Source organism: Apteryx mantelli, chromosome 15 (assembly GCF_036417845.1).
Source record: "Apteryx mantelli isolate bAptMan1 chromosome 15, bAptMan1.hap1, whole genome shotgun sequence".
Taxonomy (NCBI): domain Eukaryota; kingdom Metazoa; phylum Chordata; class Aves; order Apterygiformes; family Apterygidae; genus Apteryx; species Apteryx mantelli.
Genome location: NC_089992.1, coordinates 19,548,358 through 19,571,895, shown reverse-complemented (window position 1 = coordinate 19,571,895; position 23,538 = coordinate 19,548,358). Strand labels below are relative to the sequence as shown.

General features: G+C 37.1%; 1 protein-coding gene across 7 annotated transcripts; it reads left to right on the top strand.

Moving 5' to 3' along the window:
- The first annotated feature begins 3,230 nt into the window (after nucleotides 1-3,230).
- On the top strand, nucleotides 3,231-23,444 carry BNIP2 (BCL2 interacting protein 2). Of its 7 annotated transcripts, XM_067305847.1 has the most exons (13): nucleotides 3,231-3,294; nucleotides 7,324-7,467; nucleotides 7,984-8,107; nucleotides 8,884-8,951; nucleotides 10,048-10,215; nucleotides 12,128-12,304; nucleotides 13,033-13,135; nucleotides 13,425-13,556; nucleotides 14,157-14,243; nucleotides 14,340-14,438; nucleotides 15,928-15,963; nucleotides 18,512-18,554; nucleotides 20,853-23,444. In XM_067305847.1, exons 3-12 carry the CDS (start codon nucleotides 8,058-8,060, stop codon nucleotides 18,549-18,551), a joined length of 960 nt encoding a protein of 319 aa, XP_067161948.1. In that variant the 5' UTR covers nucleotides 3,231-3,294; nucleotides 7,324-7,467; nucleotides 7,984-8,057; the 3' UTR covers nucleotides 18,552-18,554; nucleotides 20,853-23,444. The 7 variants fall into 7 exon arrangements, with proteins under 7 accessions (XP_067161948.1, XP_067161950.1, XP_067161947.1 ...); XM_067305849.1 differs by lacking the exon at nucleotides 15,928-15,963; XM_067305846.1 differs by having other exon boundaries at nucleotides 18,512-23,444.
- Nucleotides 23,445-23,538: the final 94 nt, after the last annotated feature.

Here is a 23,538-nt window from a genome sequence, read left to right as displayed (position 1 = left end):
GTTTAAGTCTGATGAAGAGGAATGAACCCACTACAGCTTTGTGGGTTCTAGCTGAAGAACAGACAGGTTTGGGATAAAGTAAACTGGGCACAGGAGGACTGTGGTGAGGGTCACTCTCCACATGATATACAAAAAGGGGATGCAGCTATCACCTTTAGCTAGTTACATCAGCCTGACAACTGATTTCAATAGCTTTCATATGGCTTTAAAGGGACAATGATGTACCCTACAGGAATAACCTAAGTGATTCAAAACATTATGCACTATCTAGTCCACATCCACATATATGAAAGTTATTACTTTATAATGTGTTGCTCTTGTCATTCTGAAACACAAAAATGTCTAAGACAGCAGACAAATTATTATGTACGTGAAATACAAAAGTAGAGGTAAACTACAGCCCAGAGACCTTATCATCAAAAAAAGGGCAAGATAAGACTGGATAAAATCCAGTATTCTTACTTTCTGTCATCTTCTAGGGAAGATGACAAGGAGGGATTACATACCACTGCAGTCCCAATGTCCAACCCTCAAGCAGAGATGGACTTTCAAATGAATGTTTTTAAATTCCAACATTTCTGAGTTGTTGCATGAACCATTTGAAAGGGGGCATTCTTAATCTGTTCTTTTTTTGGTTGTCACATTGCTAGAATTTTTTTTCTCATAAGTTAAATGAGAAAAGACCATGAAAAATGAGAATGTTTTGGTGTTCCGTTACTTTTCATGACTATTTTATGTTTAAAGATTAATTGGGAATTATACCAGATCCAAAGTTGTGTAACAGTTGGGTTTTTTGCAGTGCGCAGGACAAAATCCATGTGACAGAGCATTACTCTTACAAGCCTGCTCTCTTTGGTAGAGCTTTCATGTAAGAATCTGCTTATATTTGCAATTGTCTAATGTTTAAAAATAGAATTATTCAACATCTCCTAGTAGTTAGCTCTGACCCCTTGTTTGCTTGTTTCCTAGGTTACATAGGAACATCGATAGATTTCCAGCTATACTGTGCCACCCCGTGTAAGAGATGGGAAATTGCACAACATTGCTGACCCTCACAAAATGAGTTTGGAGTTAGTATGCCTTACAGAAGATGACAATTTGTGTGTTTTAAGGACAGTTTTGAATTTTATCAAAAACTGAAGCACATTTTGAAAAACATTAACATATTTAGTATGAAACAATTTTTTTTAAAACATTAATTTGCTGGAAATTTTTCAAACTGTTGAAATAGTAAAAAATAAAGGCCCTTTATGTATTACTGCTCGCTGTTGAAAGACAAGGAAGATTATTTCTTGGGTAAGAAAATGATTCTCTACAGCATAATTTAATCTGATTTTCTACATTATCGAAAACAGAACAGCACTGACTGAAAATGTATACTCTGATACTTTGCAAACTTCTGTTTGCTCATAAAGTAAGGGTTTCTTCAGGCTTGACTCACAGGTAAGTTTTGCTCAATATTAACTGAACAGCCCATACAAGGGAACCTCTTTCATTTACTGTAATGTTCCTCCCCAGGAAGCAAAGAGACCCTTGATCTATGGAGCTCAGTTAGACCCAGCGTAGTCTGAATAATTCCAACTGTTCACGGATACTCTTGATTCAACAGACTACCAATTCTAACCATTCAGGGTTCAATATTCAGTCTTCAGATACCTGGACAAGTACTTTACAAACTGATCACACAAGTAACATAAGCAGATCTCCACCATTAAAAACTGGGATGCTATGGTCAAGGGACGTTCCAAAGTAGGTACGCTACTAATGGTAAGTTTGGTGTGCAGCTGGGAGCAGACTGAAAAATATAATGTTCTTAAACACTGAATAATGCTGTTTGGTCATCTTCTGTGGCATTCTGACTTCCAGAAGTAAAAAATGGTGACAGAACAAAGATGGGAGAATGCAATATTGTTTCCCTCTTGCTGTTTCCCCTTACTGTTACTGTATTTCTCCTACCAGTAGTTGCACACCCATTTTTTTATATTTAAGCTAGCTCTTTGTGTTTGTAACTATTATCTGATAAACATGTTACAATAATGCCTACAGGCCTCAGTCTCTTTGGTTCACATGATACTAATTCTTTATAAATGTATTTTCACTGTTCCGATTACCTTAATAATTGCTCTTTTCCCAGCTATTCTTGCATTTTATTTTTGCTCAGGGGTTTGTGGGCTGAGATTTCTTTAGCAATATTTTCTTTCTCTCATGTTTTCCTACATTCATTTCTTGCACCCTTAAATCACTTTTTAATTCTTCCCACTCTTTTTCTTCATGTTTGTCACACTTATTCCAAGTTTCTTCTCTACCCTAGAATAAAACAAACTCGTTGTTGTTATTGTTGCATCATTCACCTTTGGGCAACACAGCAGCAGTGAGAAGCAAAAACAAAGTTAGTAGCTGCCTCAATATTATAGCAATGTGTTAGTGGCAAGTGGCCAGTTCTGTGTATTTCTGAATTTGTGTTTGTGTATACACTAGAAATGTGTGCATCCACTTTCCAGCAATAGCACAGTTGTACAAATTAGCTAGGGTTCATCCCAGCTCAAACACTGACATTTCACCCTAAGTATGATAAAATCTGTGTGATACATGTACCAAACCATGCAGTCACTGGCAGGGTGGGACAGAACACAGACCTCACACTTCTCAGACCTCATCCTACACCTCAGACAAAAACCTTCCCTGCCTCCCAGAAACCTCGACCAAAAATGGTCTCCATCATTACCCTTCTTAGGTACGTGATAATGATGAAAATGAGCTTCGTCTAACTTCCTACGCTTCTATCCTGCATATGTAATATCATTAAATTATTTCACGATGAAGGGCAGTATTTTGGATGCTACACCTGACATATTTAAAAAACTGAAGCTATAATTCCTTATGATGTTGGTTTTTTTTTTTTTTTTTCTCAGTAATTCTGCTACGACGCCTCTCCAGGCCGTAATACCGATATCAGCCGTTCTCCTTCTCCTCACGTCTCTCACGCACACCGCAGGATCCCTGAAGCGTCCGCAGCACACGCGGATGGGGCGGGCTCCGGCCCCCGCCCCGGCCCCGCCTCGCGGGGCGCCAACGGACGCCCGCGCGCCCGAGAGCCGAGCTAGTGCGCATGCGGCAGCTGCCCGAGGTGAGGGGGCGGGTGGCAGCTGGGTTATTCCACGCGTGCGCGCGCTGCCCCAACGGCCGCGGAGCGCGGTGTCACGTGAGCTCGGCGACCTATCCGCTTCCGGGTTAGCGCGGTGCGGTGCGTCGCGGGCCTTTGCGGGGCGGCCGCGGCCTGCCGGGTGCCCGCAGGTACGGCCGGGGCCGGGGCCGGGGCCGGGGCCGGGGCCGGGGCCGGGGCCGGGGCCGGGTGGCGAGGGCGGCGAGGGCGGGCGGGCGGGCCGACTCCCCTGCGGGGCCCGCCCGTGGCGGCGGGCGGCGGCGAGCCCGGGCGGGGCGGCGGCGGCGGCGCGGCCGAGGGGCGGCGGCCGGGCGGGGCGGGGCGTCCCCGCTTTCTCTCGTGGCTCAGTAGCGCGGGGCGGGGGGGGTGTCCGGTAACTCCTCGCCGGCCCGGCTGGGCAAACGCGCGGGGTGGCGGCGGCGGCGGCGGGGCCGGGAGGGGCCCCCGGGCACCCGGTGTGGGCTGCTGCTCGCGCGCGGCTGCCGGGCGGGGCCGCTGTGGTCGGTGCGCGGCCCTCGGGAAGGAAGGGGCTGGCTCGGGCGCGGTGCGCGCTTCCCGGCTGTCGGCTCCCGGCCTGCGCGCTTGCCCTTAAACCCCGTGGTTTCGGGAATGAGGGTTCTTTTATTGTTCTGAGTATTTGCAGCATGAATCCGTAATTTATCTGCCTGCCCATCCTACATTTCACCTGCAAAGGAGAATTTAAAGTAGCTTCCTCAGAAATGAAAGCAAGAGTATTTTCATAAATATCTTTTTTTCTTTTCTTTTCTCCCGATGATTTCTCTATGGCTTGCTCGCATTGAGGGAGGGGTTGAAAAAGAAAGATTAAGAAGTAATTTGTTAATAATGAAAGTCATTTCATCGCCTCATTTTGTAAACTTGCAAGCGATAGGGTTTTGATTATAAAATGTCTGTCTCCAGATCTGGGAAGTGTTGTTTTGCAGGGTTATGGCTAATGCGGTGACATTTTAAAAGCTTTACAGAGCTTTTTAAAAGGGTTATAGAAGCACTTAAAAATTACTGTGAGCTACACAATATGGTATGTGTGCAAGAAAACAGATATGCATTCCTTCCTTTTGGCTTGTTGTGAAATCAAACTTGAAAAATACTCTTGGAGGCACCTCTTTAATGCCTGAAAACTGGAGTTCGATTTCATATGTCTCTGAAACGGTGAAGGTAAAATGTAGAAAAAAGTTAGCTAGCTTTGTTTGAAGTTAATTTCAGCCTCCTGGTACTGAGATAGCATGCTCTTCTTTGTGCAGGTCAAGTAGTACGTAGTTTAATCATGTACTCGTCATTGCACTTCTCTTGCAAAATAAGCCCTGTTGTTATTTTACTTCAAACACTGGTATGCTGATCAAGGGCTGAAAATAGGTGTTTGTCTTGGACAGACAGATGTGACTGTATCCAAATGCTGAACTCCTGTTTATTTGTGTACTCTTTCCCTTTTGAGAATTCAACAGTGAAAACTGTTAAAAAGCATTCTTGGAAGAGGTTTTTAACTTCATAAATAAAACAGATTACATGCAGTCTGTTGTTTCTTTCTGAGTATCTGGGATAAATTAGAGCAACATCTTTGACTTCTTGTGTTCAACTGTAAACCAAACCAAGCAATGGCAGTTTACAATGGGCTTCTCTACACTGTCATATTTGGTATTACTGCACCTTCCCTAACAGTATTAATGGGATAACTGTGAAAACTGTGCATGCTTATCTTCCAGAAAAAGGGATGAGAACTCTGGTTTTTGACTTCTGGTACAAGCAGTAACCTTTTCAAATTAAAACTTAAGTACATTTATTCTGGTATTCTGGAAATGGATATGCTTCCTTTAGCTGTAGCAGAAAAGTAGTGGATTTTAGTGAGGTTTTCCCCTGTTCAGCATTCTTTTCCCCGTTTGTGATGTGGCTTGCCTCTGGAGATACAGTGCAGAAGTACAAGAGGCACTGCTAAACACCCACCTCCCGGGGCTCCCGTAAGAGAGCAGAACCGCATGGCAGTCCTGCATACAGGTGTTTTCCAACACGTGGAAGCTTCTGACCTTTATAGCTCCAAATCTTCAAACACCATTTCCATTAATAAAATTGAGAGTAATGGGCAATGGAGAGTGAAACTGAGCAAGTGAGCTGTTCCGAGAAAGCAGGACTTTTTTGAGTTGGCCACGAGGAGTGATAGGACCAGGTAGAAATTGCTTGCTTTTCTTCTATGTGACTAATAAAGACTTGCATTATTACAGTATATTCCATTTTTCAAGTTTAGTCTTCTAGATCTTTCTTTTACTGCTGAATTAATGAGAGTTTGGCACAGTAAAAACACAGGAAGTTAGTGCTCCCACAGCAGCCATAGGAAGACTGTATTCTAAAGTCTGCTTTAGTTTGTATAAGCAGAAATAGTAGAATTTATTTTTTCCTGCTTTGTAAGCATTTTTATTAATGATGTAAAATTATTTAGTAGCTAACTTGAAAGTTGGCAGTTTTCTAACTTTTCTGAAATTGAAGATTACCCTTCCTTAATTTCTCATTTTTCTAGTTGACAAATGATAGTGCTTTTGCACATGAGACTTAAGTCAAAAAATCCAAAACTACTGCTTAATCTGAAGGTTTAGTAGGATGCTGAAATGAAATACTGTAACCTAAAACTCATGCTTTTCTTATATAAGATTTGGAAGTTGCCTTGTAAATTGTTTGCAATTGTGCAATGCAGTCTTTAGCAAATAATTGTTTTTAATACACCTTTATGAGATGTTGCTGATGAGAATTCTGTGAGTGATGTGGGAAATATTTTGTAAGAGTATTTTAAAATGTTATTACCTCATGAAAAGAACTTTTAAACTCTTTGCCTTAGTGTACTGAGTTTATCTCAGTGTTATGAAATATATGTAGGTAGGAACTGTTTCTGCACTGAAATGCTGCATACCTGAAATTACTGGCTGTTACTTGGTGTTCAGCATTCTTCAGAAGTGCGGTGAGAAAGCTGTTTGTTCAAGTCTTGGAGCAAAGCCCTACTTTAAGCTCTCTTTGGGAACTGTATTGTGAATGTGGTGCAGACGAGCTCAAGGGTAGCATCTTGCAGCCCCCTGCACAGTGACAGGGCTTCTTGTTTGTTCACCATCAGTGTTCTTCATTAGTGGTTTGTCCCTTAAGATGAAGTAATCAGTTTAGATTTTCTTCTAGGTTTAGGGTCTGTTTGTTTTCAGTGAACTGTCAGATGCTCTATTCCATATTGTTTGTAACCGCACTATTTTGTTAATGTGACTGTGTAGGATGTTTTCAGGAAACTTCTCATGTTTCATCTAAGCAATCCAAAACAAAAATTCAGAAAGAGCTGTGTACAAATTCACCTGTTACTATTGATCAAAACAGGATCTTATCTCCAAGCAAATATTAAAAACTCATTGTTTCTAATAAATGCTAACAGGTTAGTATGCAGGAAACTGTGCTTTAAAATGTCAGCATCTTAATGAAAGAGAGGACATGTTTCCTGAGGAATATCATATGATTTAAGCAGCAAGAAATTATTCCAAGCAGAGTATTATTAAAAAAGGGGAAAGAGGGAGAGCTGGAAGGACAATTACTTGGGGGCAACCTCTTGGGGAGTGTGTGTGCATAAGTGCATACTGCCAGCAACGGAGCCGTGCGGGGGCTGAATAATTCCAACAAGGAGAGTCTGACCCTCCAGGTGAACTGGGCTGTTGTCGTCTAGAAATATTATTTCAGTTTCCTGGGTGGGAGAAGGAGGGAAATGTCAGCAAAGTATGCTTAAACTCTTTGCTGTTTAACTTATCTCTAGTACTGCAGTTTTACAGAAAATCAGTCTTTAAAAAAGATTTTTATTAATCAGCTTGTGTGGTGTCACCTTAGGTGTTGCAGGACTTTTTTTTTTTTTTTAAATGAGTCTGTGATTGTAATCTGGTCAGTAAAAAGGAAATGATGAGATTTGCTACAAAGGATGATCCTGCAGAACAGTAAGTGTAACTGTCTGTACCTATGTGAAAAAAAAAACGCTCTGGCTTAACTGGCTGTGTGATTGTATGCAGGCTTTGTACTTACTAGTGTTCTGTGTTGCTTCTTTGCATTTAAAAATACTGTGTAGTTTCCTATTCTGATTAGTGTCAATTTTATTGGTTTCTTCATTAATAAGTTTACTTGTTTCTGTTAATCTTTAGAGCCAGCACAGCCAAGAGTTTGAACTGAATTAGACGTTAACTTGTGCGTTACCAGAATGGTTTATTATGTTCCATTATTGGGGACTCCGTGTTACTGGTGATGGGTGAGCCTGAAAAAACACAGCCTGACTTGCACGACCCAGGGTGAGTTCTCTGAACAAACCAGTTCTGAAATAGGGAGTTACCTTTAAATTGCTCTTTTAGGAACTGGGCTGTATTTTAGACCTGAACCATCTGGTTTTTGTTTTTGTTTTTCTTCTGAGTATACATTTTTTTCAGTATCTTTCATAGAATCTTGAGAATTCTCAGGTTTCTTATAGTTTCTTTAGAGGGAATCGGTGTAATCCAAACAATAGATCAGGTTGCTTAGGGCCTTGATTTTGACTTAGAAATTGATCCTGCCTGAGCAGGTCACTGGACTGGATGAACTCCAGAGATGCCTTCCAACCTAAATTACTGTATGACAGAGAGCTATTCTGTAAGTGGTTTTGCCCTTTTTAAAAAAAAAAAGGGGGGGGGGGGAATGGGGCAGAGACAAAAAGCTGTCCCTTGTTTTTTTTTCGTATAATATCTTAACACAGTGGTAAGTGAAAGGACGTGTTGTACATACTGGAATCCCAACAGTATTGAACTGGCGTCTTCTGTTGTCTGTTTCTGCAGCTCCTTTTTAACCCGCTGTCTTGAAGACAAGAGGTTCTGGCTGATCAGGAGTCCCTTTTAGCAACTCAAGAAGAATGGAAGGCGTGGACTTTAAGGAGGAATGGCAAGATGAAGATTTTCCAAGGTTTAAATAAATAAATTTAAAAATTCATTCAAATCAAATGCATAACATCCAGAAAAAGCTAATTCTCTCTGTTCCTGATGAATCAATGCTTAATAATAATCTTGCAGTGATTTCCAGTAATGTAGTAGTCTCAGAAGGGTTTTGTGGTATGGTTCTTTGTGGACTGGAGAGGGATCTCTTCATGTGTAATTTAGGTAATATAGGAATGCCGCTGTCTAAGTCTTTAGTGTTACTGAAGTGGAAATTTTAAATAAAGTTTCGTTTTGTTTTTTTCCACTATGGTAACCTTTTGCAACTACAGTGTTTGCATATTATTACCAATGTCTGAATGCCCAAATACTTCATTAGGCAATGTTTCTGAGCAAAATTTTTAACAGTTAAGAATGCTAGTGATGTTTGTGCCTGAAGAGATACTAAAGCAGCTGACTTCAGAGGCATTTTATAATAAAGTGAGAGAACTACTTCTGTGATGTATTTAACATCAGACTTTCTCAGAGCAAGAATATGGCAAATTTTCTGAAAGGTGACAGGCACCAATAGCAGCCAGTATTTTGGTATTTATCATATCAACAGATGGTCATTTGAGTGCTGTAAATGAGTTTTCTGCTACTTCAGTGCTTGGTTTGCTGACAGCTTGAGCTTAGATTATATGTATATTTAATTAAATACTATCCCACAGTGGATTTTTTTTAGCAGTGCATGATTCTAAATATTTTGCATTTAGCTGGTTATAAAAGAGACTCTTTTGTACTAATAATTTTTACTTCTTGCACCAGGCCCCTGCCAGAGGATGATCCTGTTGAATCAGATATATTGGCTGAGGCTGGAAGAGAAGGTGAAACTGGTAAGAACACTTCACTCTAGTCAAACAGACTTCTTCCTACTTAGGTAGCTGTCTTAAAAAAAAAAAAAAAAGTAAATAAAACAAAATGGAGCTTTAAGTCAGGGAGTTGAGGGAACAGCATTCTAAATGACATATTTGTGCGTGAACAGTATTACAAATCTGTTACTCAACAAAACAGGTTTTTGAAATAAAACGTCTGAGAATCATCATCCTCCCTCTAAACTGAGCTATTCAGTTAATACTGGATAAAAATGAATTATTGCAGCTCAGGAAAGGAGCTGTCTGAAAAATATTGGCTCGTTATGTGGTATCTGAGTGTCAGTTAAGGCCTAACTTAGTCTCACACCAAATTTCAGGACTCTAAGAGTCCTTTTAAGAATGTTCTATGTCTGAAAGGTCAGAGAGGAAATCCAGATGTGTTTTTTTCCCCATTTTTAAATTTTTTTGGATCTTGTCTGTCTGCTTTAGCTTTGGCATTTCCAGTGCTGGATCAGTCATTTTATTTTCTTCCCTGCTTTCAACTGCTGTCTAAAACACGCAAGTATTTGCTCTGTGTCTCAAAGCATGCTGTGTATTTACCTACTAGTTTCTTTGATTTTCTGTCCTTACTGTTGTCTGTCAGCCTTTATTTGTTGTAGCTTCCCCCCTCCCCTCCCCCCAAAGGTGGTTATGATGTTACCAATATCTAACCAAAACAAGGGCTGGAAACCTTAATTGATTGCACAGTCTGTAACATTTATTTAGTATAACATCTAGAACCGCTTGTGGTGCACTTTGCTATAGCTAGCATAGATTCTGGTCAGTTAGGTGGTGGTAGCACTTCACATTTTTCTTGATGTAAGAAATATGGTAGTCTACTACTGTGATCATAATGCATATGCAAGTGGGAATACTTAAAGACTTGAGAACTTTAAACTCAAAAGTGCTGTTTTCACCCTATGTTTATTTTAATTTCTATTCTAAAGATGCATTGCTTAAGTGATGGATATTGTCTTATGATGCACTTTGGTAAAGCACTGTGCTGTTCTGTCTTGTTAATTTACTTGTCTAAACTTGCTTTAACTTCAAAAGTAAATAACTTGCTTTTTAAATGCAGAAGTTAATGGAAACAAAGTGAGGAAGAAATTAATGGCACCAGATATTAGCTTAACTTTGGATCACAGTGAGGAATCTGTTTTGTCTGATGACTTGGATGAGAGTGGAGAGATTGATTTGGATGATTTGGATACTCCCTCAGAGAACAGTAATGAATTTGAATGGGAAGGTAAGTGTTTTGTTGCTTTTGTCTAATTCCATAACATTTCTATTTTCTTATGTGCAGGTCCACAGTTTTTCAGGTGGGGAATAATTAAGACTCAATGTTACATGAGTAAAAATATAAAGGGAATGATTAGATTGGAAATTGTAAATAGGCACAACAAACTTGTAAAAAGCAAATCAAACCTTGACTGACTAGTAAACAGAAAAATGTAACAGCCAAAATGCTAAATGAACTTAAGTGAATGTCACTAACACCTGTAAAACTCTAAGTTATGGAAAATCCTCCTCCACTTCAGTATGTTTCTAAGAAACAAACTGGGAATTACAGATCACAGTTTTAAATGGAGGTGAACCATATATAGAGTATGTACATTGTAGTTTAGCTTTTCACAAATCTGTAAATTGCAAAACTTTGTGTTGAGGAGGATAGAAAGTTATTTTTAAAAAATACTGTTCCTGATCTGATGTATTGTTGTAATGAGAAAGGGCGAAGGTCAGTAACCTTAAAGTTTGCATGCCTTCTAGATTGATTGGAAGCAGCAGAAGAATCCCTACTGTATGTCAAGGAATTCCGAAGTGACTTGATATGAAGCTAATTTAGTCATACCTGCACTAGAAGTGCTACACACAAACTATCTTAAAATTGAGAAATAAACCCTTCACCTGTCTTGATCCTTAGAGGTGAAAACTTGAGATGCTACCAAATTTTATTTGAGGTAACAAGTTCTGTGTATGAGTTGAAGTCCACACGAGTTTCAAACCTGCAGCTTAATTATGTTTTAAGGCCCTTATATATAAGTCAAGAACTGTTCTCTTGGCCAAACAGTTGGAACCTTTAATTTGTGTAAGCTTCATGCCTTAAGAATGCATCTAAAATAATAGTGAACCTGCAAGCTCAATTACTGTTTTTTATGATGGAAATAAGAAAATCAATTAATTCCCAAGTAAACAAGAAATTTTCTTTTACATTGTTGCATGTGAAACACCACCTGTTTTTCATTCCAAGATAGCCTGTAATTGGAGAAAAATGCTTTTTAAAACAAATATTTTCTAATAGTTAAGGAGATGTTGCAGGTGAAGTTTTCATAGCAGAGACTGTGGGTTTGCCTGTGTAAAAGGATTTTTGTTGTTTTACTACTTTAGGGAAGAAGAATTGGTGTTTAGGGTTAACTCTGCAATGATGCTAAGGAAATGTTCCAGATATTTGTGCATTGTCTTTAAAAGTGGCTGAAAAGGGTTTCTGTCTCTTCTTTCTTTAATGCTGCTGTCTTCATTTTCCTGGAAGGATAGTTTCAATTAACAGCTTTGTCTTGGGAACAGACAACTAACTTGCAGTAGGTTTTTCTCGCTTTGGGTAAGGTCTATGCAACAAAGTCAAGAATCATAATTTAATTGGAGCAAATTCTTTCACAGATTGCTGTCAGCATAAATTTCATATATATTGATTGCACACACATGAATTAGATTTAATTTCTAATAGATGCCTGCATGTCTGCTTGCAAGATAGTGTTAATGTTTTAAATTATGCTTTTGTGTAAATCTGTGATCAAGCAACCTTTATAATAATCATTGGAGTTAACCACTTTGTTTATTTTGGTGAAATACACCGAGGTCTGTGTTCTGAAAGCCTGCAATTAAAAGGCTTCCTACATTATCAGAAATGTCAGGCACTTGGAAATAAAACATTATAGTTGATGCATATCAGTGCTAACATAGAGTATTTTCATAAAATGAAGTATTTGGCATCCATGAGATCATATTTTGTAATGGCTGAAAGAACTAAGTTGGCTAATATGTTTGACTGGATGAAGAATATTAAAATAGATTAGATAACAAAGTGGTTAACCTGTGTTGTAATTGAGTGTCACTATACCTAGTATTCATAACGGATCTTGAACATATTTCAACTTTGGTAGATGATCTTCCAAAACCAAAAACTACTGATGTAATTAGAAAAGGATCGCTTACGGAATACACTGCAGCAGAGGAGAAAGACGATGGTCGACGCTGGCGTATGTTTAGGATTGGAGAACAGGACCATAGGGTGGACATGAAGGCAATTGAACCATATAAAAAAGTTATCAGTCATGGTGGTAAGGATTAGTGATGTGCTGAAGGGAACTGCTGAGAAACTGCTATTTTGAGCTGAGTTCGGGTGGGATAGAAAGAACTTTGGGCATAAAGACTCATGAATGATGATTCATGTGTTGCACTATTAAGGCATACAGTTGGCTTTTTCCTGTTAAAGTTCCAAATTGCACATGTGTTTTGGTGATGCTACTAATGTGCCTTTCTAATTACAAAACCTAACAAACAGAAATACTAAAAAAAGCAATTTTAAAACATGACAGAGTTGCCCAAATATTCTGAATGTTTGTTAAGCTGAACATATGTAATAAAATGTGACTCTCTGTGCTACTGGGAGTTTTTTGGTTTTATGAGAGTGCTGAAAGCAGTGCCTGTAGACTTACTGAGGCATGAATCAGTTTACTGACTCTTCTCAACGATGTTTATGAAGTTTACATAGGAAGAAAAGCTGACCATCTGGAACACTGTTAAATATAGTGAGATGCTAAGGATAAGTGCAGCAGTTGATTTACTGTAATCTCAGCGATGTCTTTAAGAGTAGACAAATGCACAAACTTGAAAAAATAAATCTTAATGTTTCTTGTAACTGTATGAACTTACCATGAATGTTTGTAAAGCTTTTAGGTAAATAATGAAAAAGCTTATCAAGCAGGGCTGACCTTTCTCTGTGTGAATGTAGTCAAGATATAGTCATCTTTGTCACTTACTGCTGCTTTTTCTTCTTTGTTTTTAGGTTATTATGGTGATGGGTTAAATGCCATTGTTGTGTTTGCTGTTTGCTTTATGCCAGAAAGCAGCCAGCCTAACTACAGATATCTAATGGACAATCTGTTTAAGTAAGTTGTCATCTGCCTCCAAATACCATCTTAGCTTCCCATTGTGAGATACAGTATTTTAATGTTAGGGAGATTACGCCTCTCTCTGCCTTTAAATGAAGTCTTACATTTGAGATGAAGGAAAGGTAAAAAATAATAAAACAACTACATTTACTTCCAGGGGAAAAAAAAACCTGACTAGATGCTCAACTCTGACAACTCTTTTTACATAATGGAGCAGTAGTAGGAATTATGTTTATAATGTCCATACATCTTGACTTGGAGGTTTTCTCTGTGCTTATCTTTGCAGGTATGTAATTGGCACTTTAGAGCTATTAGTAGCAGAGAACTATATGATAGTTTACTTGAATGGTGCGACAACGCGGAGAAAAATGCCAAGTTTAGGCTGGCTCAGGAAATGTTACCAGCAAATTGACAGAAGGTAAGAAGTTCTGCTGTAGTATTTTCTTAAAATATTCATCTGCTTAATGGTATGTATTTTGGGAAAGCTGCTACTTAATGTGGGGTGTGGTACCTGCTAGCTAAGATTTAGTTAAGTGAATTGTTTGGTATATTGAAGATCTCTTCCTAAACTGAGGCAAAGTAGAAACAATGCTACAGACATACCTAATTTTTAAATGAAAATAGTAGATTGTTAGAATGCTGAATACTGTTACCATGTAGAATACCCTTAAATCTTCATGCATTAATATGCTAAATAAATACTAAACGAAGGTAAGGTGGATCCCTTTTTGAGTACTTCATCATCACAATTATGTAAAAAGGTTCAAAGAAATACTCTTTAGAATGTCATTCCCTTTTCATTGTTGAAAAACTGACATTACAACTGTATAGTCAAAATATAAAATGTACTATGACTTTTTTATTTTGGCTGATGGGAATTTCTAATAATGCAAAGTCTAAATGATTTATGTGACCAAGTTGTGCTAGCAAGAACGAACTTATTCTTTCGTATGCTGAAAAACCTTTGTCACACTGCTTTTTTGTTCTAGTATTTATGTCTGCTGTTTGAATTCTTCAGGTTAAGGAAAAATCTGAAATCATTAATAATAGTTCATCCTTCCTGGTTCATCAGAACGCTTCTGGCCATCACTAAACCTTTTATTAGGTAATACTCTGGAAGGTATTTAAACTTCAGAAACTATTTTAATATTACTGAACATTTTTTAAGTTGTAACTGTACCCTGCATTTGTTCTTCCACAGCTCAAAATTCAGCCAAAAAATTAGGTATGTTTTTACGTTGGCAGAACTAGCTGAACTCATCCCCATGGAATACGTTGGCATCCCAGAGTGCATAAAACAGTACGTTTTGTTATTCAAACATGTTCTAAGTTGATGATATTTTAGTACCAGTGTGTAGATGTATTCAGTGGTTGGTTTTGAACATAAAACTTTGTATTTAATAAAGTCTGTGTTAATTCATGTCATTGCTACTTCCAGGATAAGTATCTGTGTTTGACCACGTTGCCCATCTACAGTTTGTGTGCAGCAGCATATATGGTCAGAATACTAATAAATAGAGATATTTATATAAACTGACTTATGTAATTACCAAATTATGGCATATGAATCATGGAGATGAGGCCTCACTGCAGTTTTCTTCCACTTGTATGTTAAACTGGCTTGTTAGAAATTCTGGGCATGTTAGTACTGAAGTTACTATAGATATCTTCTGTTTTCATGCCAAAATACAGAGTAAGTTAAGCAGTGAAATACCACTTAGGTCAGGATTTCATTTAAAGGAAGATCTGCACTGAATCCTTAACCATAGTATGTATTCTAAAACTACTTTGGGGGAGAGGGAAAGGCAGCATCATGTGCTTGTTTTTTCTTCCCTTCCCCCACTGCTCTTCCTTCACTCCAGATCTTTGCTATATAGTATAACCTACTCTGATGTCAGCACAAATTTTTACATGCCCTCAGGCATGATGATGACTTTTTTCAATAGTATGTGTGGATGTAGTAATAGAATAGAGATAATTAACTTAAGAACCGGTTGGAAATACTAACAACTCTGATTTAAAAAAAAAAAATTTTTTTTTGAAGTTGATCCACCTATTAAGAGCTGTAACAGAGAGAGCCTGTAGATTATGCATCACAACAGATGATTTACAAGTCTGGTGGCAAACTGGGAGCTCTATAAGGAAGGATGGCATAGTGTCGCTTTGTGGTCAGAATGGCACATCCTTGTTGCGAGGGGGGAGCAATTACTGCGGTAAATACTACTGTATTACAGCTGATATCAGCTGCAAAATATAACTTTTTATAATATGGAGAGGATGTGGTTTTCTGGGTGGAAAAAGACATGTCAAAGTTGAAGCAGCCTTGTGCTGCGTTTAAAATATATTTTTTTTAATGGGGCTTTTGAAGGATGTGTTGCCAAAATCCAGACTTTCATTCCAAGACTGGCAAGACTCCTCCGGTCTGTTTTGATGAACTTTACTTCTTCTGTAAAGGCTGAACTGGTTGATTTATGGAGTTAATTCTCACACTTCTGTGGTGGATTATTTCTGGCTTTAAACTATTCTTATGAATACTGACTTTAAATTTCAGTGATACTGTACAAGAGGTTATATTGGATTCATATCTTATGACATAGTAACTAAATCTTAATGCTTCTTGTTTAAGGCTTATAGAGGTTGGAAGTACAATATATATTTTTCTTAATTATATCAATTTCAAACTTGGTATGTTTCCACAAAATATATTGACACTAATACCAGTTTGCAACTTCTGTTGAGTTTGGCCTTCGTATCTTTGATTTACTGAAATCAAACTTTTCCTCACCAAGGTATGAAGAAGAAAAGTTTAGAAAGAAACAGAAAAGGTATATTCATGTTTTGATTAGGGCTGCATCTAGATAAGACCATTTGCACTGCAACTAACTTCCAGCTGATTGGCTTGCATAAAGGAATAAGCATTTGTAAATATAAACATGCACTAGTGACTGAGTTTTTATGCATGGAAGTAGCTATACATACTGTCTGTAAATGCAGTATAACACCCTAGATGTTTAGCCAGATATTTGTAAATAGTCTCTAGTATCACGAGAGACTCATTTTTAAGAGGATGTGCAGATTTTCAACTACATCTTCACCAGGCAAAAGTCATGCTTCTATGTGAAATGATTAAACTAAGTTTCATTGTTTCTAAAAAGAAGTGATGTCTGAATGAAGAGCTGGGTTTAGGTGCTAAGCTGTCAACAGTAAATGCAACATTGGGAGAAGTTCTAATCTTGAATCTTGTATTTTGCTTTTGTTTGGTATTTGCTTTTTTCTAATTATTAACTTGTATAGATGCAATCTAAATTAGTTAATATTTTTAGTGCTGTTTGTATTTGCAGTGCCTAAATTCCTTGCTAATAAACATTGGGTTTTCATTTTGTTAATTTTCAGTGGCCTGCTAACCATTCAAGCTATTCCAGAAGTAGATGATTTTTTTTGATTATATGCAATTTTTTTCACTCTATCACTAACAAGTGTACTGAAAGGTTTTGATACTAATTTTAACCTTTTGTTGACAAGTCCTGCTATCTGTGCATAACTATTGAGGGAGCCTTATTGTCTGCAAATTAGGTAACTGGCAGAGAGGAAGACTGAGAGGTGGAAAAAAACAAATAAAAGGAGTGGTTTTTTTTTTTCTGAAAGCTAGTAGACAAGGCTAGTGAGAAGAGTATTGGGCACCCTCTAGGAATTACTTCAATTAAGAAATAATCTTGCAGTGTTTTCTCCAGAAGTTCTGAGACTGTCAAATTCAAGAAATTGTTTTCGGTACATATTAAACAGCAACTGTTTTGCTTGATTTTTTCCAGCATGTATAATTTGGCCCGATTCTATTGCAAGGTCCATTGCGTTTAGGGTGCAGCCCTGAGACATTCAAATACTAATGTAAAAACTTTCTAAAATTTCAGTACAGCAAACTCTTTAGTGTCCCTGTCAATAATATCACCACTTACATTTCACAAAAGTGAAATATTTTATCTTCCTATTTAAAATTCTTAAATAAGAGGAAAGATCATAAGTACTGCTTGGTAGTGAGACTTGAATTGGATTGACTGCAGTTGTAGGCATTATTTGTTAGAACAGGGGAAAGATGATGTGTTCAGTTATTAAATTTGTCAAGGATGGCAGTGGGAATTCTTTGGCTATGCATATTTGAGTCATTATGGAAGCTAGAATATTTTATACTTTTATGGATTTATATTGTTAACTGTATGCTTAGGTGTAGCTTGTTTCTTTGCATTGGCTTACCATATTTTCTTAAATATTCTTTTGTGAATGGTCCTTTAATTCATGTCAAAACATGCTTTCCTATGATACTGCAGTGAGGATAGGATCAGTTGCAGCTGCATACCATGCAAGGAAACAGTAATTTGACTAAGACTGATTTGTGGATGATACTGTTCCAAATTTGTTGGATCCTTACGTACTAGATTCGGTTCATACAGCCATTGTAGTGTTGCCAAAAAGAGAACACCTGTCTCTCCCTTTTTGGGGGGTTCTCATTGTTTTTACCATTTTGGAGAAACTGGCTGGCTATAGGTTGAGGAACTGAAGCTGTAGGGCGCACAATTGGGTTGCTACAAGACAAGCTTACTCTCCTGCTCTGGAACTGCTATTGGTTCTAAAATGAATTTACCTCCATTTGCTGCTTATTTTCCAGAAGATATAGTTAAGACTATAGGCTGTTCTTAATATAAAGATGAAAAGTACATCTCATGCAGGACTATTAAAAATCCAGTGGTTTCTGCAAAGTAAGATCTTGTTTGCCAGTTCTGAAGTTGACATTAAAAAAAAAAAAAAACTTTAGCAGCACGATGGTGAATTTTTCCTGGGTAATCATAGGAGTCCTGGAAATTATTAGAAAAGGTACTGCAGTTTAGGAGCCACTTACAACTTCTGTTGATTCAACTAGTTCTGTTCTTCTTGGCTTAATAATTATCACATTAAAGGTAATTCTGTGCTTATGCTGCAGTATATGAACTCATCAAAATAGTAGTGCTTGACAGTATTAGTTGTCATGTTACCTTACTTTAAACTTGTATTCCTGCTTGCATTCATTCATTAATAACAACACAGAACCTGCTTTTCTTGTTGTGCAGTCAAATTTCACTTGCACTTTTCAAATGCTTCCTTTCAAATGCTGTGCTTATTTAAATGGTTTCTTAACAAACAATGCATTTCTAGGGGGAGGTAGGAAAATAGATGTCTTTTAAAAATGCCTTGTTGTAACTGCATTCAATAAAGATCTTAATTTATGTAAAAGCTTTCAGCTTCTTCCTGTTAAGATTAATCATTTTGGCTTAAAATATGAGTTAAGAAACTAACAAAATTTGTTAACGTAGTTTTAATTTTACTGCTTTCTTTATTAAGCAGAATTGACCAAGAGCTGAATGGGAAACGAGCAGAAAAATGAACAGTAAGTTTGGAATCCAAACAGGACAGAAGAATATGCAGATGGAATGATTCTATTTTTTTCTCCATCTACAATGCATTCATTAATGTGTGTGTACATATATATATATATATCATATAACCTGTTACAAAAGGTGCTTAATTTCTTTGAACTACCACACAATAGACTGTTCACTGCTGTATTGGTTTAAGTCTTGACTTTAATAGCTACCTTTATATGTAATCATTTTTTTTTTACTGCTAAATGTCAAAGAACCCTATGTTTTTAGAGGACATTCTTGCAATTGTTTATCTAAATGATGCATGTTCTTCAGTAAAATATTTATATACGTGAATGTTAAAGGAAAGAGATAATATATATTTTTATGACTCTTAGCAATATAATGTGTACCTGCAAAAGGAATTAATTTGCAGGTAGATAAGGCCATAAATGACTGTTGTCATTACTGTACAAAATGCATGATTTGTTTTGCTGTAAATGGTCAAATGCATTTCTCGGTGGTTGTAGAAACCTTATCTTTTTGGATGTTAACAATCACATAATGTAGTCCTTCACAAGGGTGGAGATGCTTGGTTTTGTTCACATTGCTAATACAAGGAGAACTCACTTAACTTGCTAGAGTGAGCTTGAACTTTGGTATCTTTTAGTCCATTTCTCAGAATACAGCACTGTAGTTCTGTGAACTCCAGTCTGTTGGGAATTGAACTATTCAAATCACTAATAGGATACCAGATCTTTCTCCATTTAAGCTGCAAATGTAGATTTTGCTTCAGTTAAATCAAGGCTATTGCTGGTTCAGTTATGAGTATGAAATGAGTTCAGTCCAGTTATTCCTGGATGAATATCAGTTGTCACCAATAGAAACTCTGGTCATTTTCAGTAGAGCTTGGAAGCTGCATAGATAATTGTAACCATAATATCAGTTGTCTGCACAGGTAAAATTTAGGTATCTTGCAGAGGTATGGGGAATCTTTAAATGCTTGTCATCATTGTGGATGAAGCATCCATTTCTAAAGCTATCAGTTTGGCACCTTTTACTGGCACTAACCTCACTTTAAAAGAAAAAAAAAAAGTGTTTTAAAGGGGTGTTCTGATAATAGCTGTAAACATGTGTCTATAAGAGGTGTTCTTGGATGCATCAACCAGTGTTTATAGGTTTATCAGGGCAACGGAATTATGCACTGTTTATAAGTTTGTAAAATCTATTTGATAATCATTGCTATTTCCCTGTAAAAAGAACTGGTGTATGCAAATGAATCCATTCAGGAGCTGAACAGTTTAATATTGAAGCAAATGTATTAAATATCTTGATTTTTTTTTTATTGTGCTCACAACTTTGTCTTACTACCAAAAGTATAAGTTCTTAATTAGTTCTTTTATAAAAATAAGGTGGCATTTGGCTAGATTACTACCTGGCACTGATGCATAGAAGTCAAGAACTAGTTCCATGGTCAGGATTTATTACTAATGAACACTTAATCTGCTATCTCTAATGATACACATATGGGCACTACAAGAGCAGATACTCATGTCAAATGAGGGCAAATCGCCCATGTCCGAGTTTTAAGTCTGCAATTCAAACTTTCATCTCAAGACATAGGTACTTTTGTTATATTAGCTTCTGTATCACCATTTCAAAGAGCTTAATGTGCAAGATGTTCTTCAACAGGCAACATTAATTTCAAGTTGCCTTGCATCCCCTTCATAAGGTTTGGATCCTGCTCTGAAAGCAGAACACAAGTGTGAACAGGTTTTTTTTAGGGCTGTCTTATCTCCTGTTTCAAATTTGAAGCTGACCTAAATTGATGTAAATTTCTAGTCAGTAAACTGGACGCTTTCACAGTCTGTTTACTTTAATTCTAATACCTTCCCAGTGTAATGTGTATGAACATGCAAGCCTGGAAATCTTCCTGATTTTACTGATTACATGTGGCTCCTAAGATAGATGTTAAGTATTCTGATCATCTCATTTCAAAATTTTCCTTAAAAAAAAAAAGGAAAAAAAACCCACCCTTCTCGGTAAAAGCATATATTTTTAGTGAAAGACTATAGTTCTATGAGTGTATGTCTTGTCGCTTTCTATATATATTGTGCAGCACAGAGTAGCCAGCCCTCTGTATGGGCCTTATTCTTGAATGATGGAATTGTTAGCTTTGCCTTTCTTCGTGGCTGAGTGGTTCTACAGTTTCATGTTGTGGAAGTGCTATTTCTTTGAAAATGTATATGTGCTTACCTAATTGTTTAGTATAAGTTTTTGTGAATGAATATACAGCACAACAGTTGTTTTCCTGTTTCCTAAAGATATACAGCTTGAGAACCATGTTTACTATGGATGAGTCCCCTCTGACATTTTCCAGCTCATCATTTAATGGTGAGATGGGTGTTTACAAAAAGCAAAGAGGTCCCAAAGTTATCTTGAACACAAATGGGTAACTTGTTGTCAAATTTATATTTTTAAATCTATAAAATAATTTAATATATTTTAATATTTAAAAACATGAAAAAGTTGGAATGCCATACTTAAAATTGTTTCAAAACCTGAATCACTTTATAGTAAGATACAGTATTGTAGGAAATTCACCTCTGAATGGCACTTAGTCCTAAAACTAAAATTCATGGTGCAAGAATACAGTTTGAGCCCTGTCAAGAAAAGAGAAATTTGCAAGTCACTAATTTACCTTTTGATTTGGAGGTTTCATGATTTTATATGAAAAATGTGGAGATAAGTTGTTAGTAGCTTTTTGTTATTACAGTGTGCAACTGAAATGGAGATGTTTGGGCCAGTGGCCTGCTTGTATGGGTGTGAGGTTTTATAAATTGATTTCTACCATAGGAGAAATGTTCAGAAGTGGCAAAGATCATTTGGAGCAGAAGTGTCATTAAAAACTGATGGGGTAGACTAGATTGCTTCAGTGTTCTTGACCTTCTACCTAGTATGGCAAAGGCATGTTCTGTTGGAAAGCACTGGAGAGGGATGTTGTATAAAGACAGCGCTGAAGCAGATTGAAATCTTTGAAGTAACAGGATTTTAAAATGGAGAATATTTGTTTCCAAAAAGCTTGGAACTAGTTAGAATAATATGTAACCCTGTGTATAACTTAAAGCAGTTTGGCATCTATGCCAAGTATTTTTCTTTTATTTTCAGTGAACAAGTGAGAATAGTACTTCTTGGAGTGAGGAATTACATATTGAAATACAGTAGTTGCATTCTAAATAGCACACAATTAGTATATAGCCTGGCAAACTTACTGCATCACACACTTGATAAATGCTCTAATGGCAGCTTAAGACCTCCAACAGTTGATTTGTGTCAGATTTCAAAATTAGCTTAAGTGTTGGAGATAATGGAATCTCTTATGAAATGACCTTAAAATGTGTAGTTGGGAGGAGAGGGCATCAGTGCCTAGTTGTTATGTTACAGATTCACTGATGTCACCTACTGAGAAATCTATAGTGACTAGAAAAAAGTACCAAACTTCATTAGGAATGGAGGATTTCTAAACTGTATCTATTGCAGAGAGAAGATTCTTGGTGAAAGGTGTGATTTCTTTCAGTGTCAAATTATCATTTGTGTATCCGACAGATGTACTTGGTATTTATTATGTAGAAAGATGGCTTAAATGCAGCTGTTAACAAAAGCTGTTGTCTTTGGAGATTATTTTAATTTGTGCTTTTTATAACTGCATAAGTTTTATAAAGCTTTTGGTGAAAATTCTTTCTCAGTCCTGTGGTGGATGCAGGTCATTCTCTAGAGGATTTGTTTCACAGACAGTGATTCTAGGAGACTGTTGAGTAAGTGTGCTTTAATTATACTTTTTAAGAGCACCTGCTTTTAGTCAGAGTAGCACTCTGAAATATAAGGAATATTTAAATATCCATATTTTGAAAGACAAATCTTGCAGCTTTCCTAACTTCATAATTGTAAGTTAAACTGTGTTGTTTCCCTGTCACATCTTGCTCCATATATGGAGCTCGTAGGAGGAAAAAAAAAAAAAAAAAGCATCTGCACAGTGAGGAAGGTCCAGTCAGTAGTGTTTAGTGTTGTTTTATTCATTCCCTTCAAGTATAACCGAGTTGATCAAAAAATGGCTGTAATCTTGTTGAACTAGTTCAGCTCATTTTTCAGTTTTGCAATTCAGACTGCCCAGGTTACTCTTTGAAACATCTTGATTTTTTTTCAGTACTGAAAATGATCTGAGGCGAAACTACTGGAGTGTTTTCAAAAAGACAAGTCCTTATCTTACCATGCTCCTTACTCTGGTTTGCTCAGCTAGCTAATACTTGTGACATGGAATTCCAGGCTAATATTTAGAAAAAGTATTCATGGAAGACAGATACGTACTTTTCCCAGTAGCTCTGCAATTCTGCAATGTTCTTCATTCAGGCATCTAAACAAAGCCTTTTTACTTAGAAGTCCAAGTTGTAGGGCTGTGTACCAGTTGAGTGGTAGATAGAGGGGCTGAGACACTATTAATATCAGTATATTTCAATGCGTACGCTGATATGAGAAACTTGCAGTGTTAATAAAATGAAGCTTCAGTAGTCATATGGGTTTCTGGGCTCTACAAAAATTCTGCAAAAGGCATTACTGATCTATGATCATATGCAGAAAAGGTAAAAGGTTTATGCACCCTAGATCATTGACTGTTAATAGTCTTCACAGATATGATTGTATTTTCCTTTGCCCCTTTAATGTAAACTATGTAAGTACAAGATTTTTTCACCTACCTCTTAAAAATACATTATGATCTCTTCCTTTTAAATGAACTTCTGTTTTCTGTTTACTTTTCAAGGTGTCATGGAGTAATGTGATATACACATGGTTAACACTTTTTGGAAACTTCTTAATTAGGAAAAATACCTGCTAAATGCAATAAATATTTTTGGAAAAGATCTGAATGTTTATGTTCTGTCTTTGGAATATATGTCTGTAATACATAAGCATACTTATGCAACACAACGTCCCTCTAAAAAAAACCCACAGAAC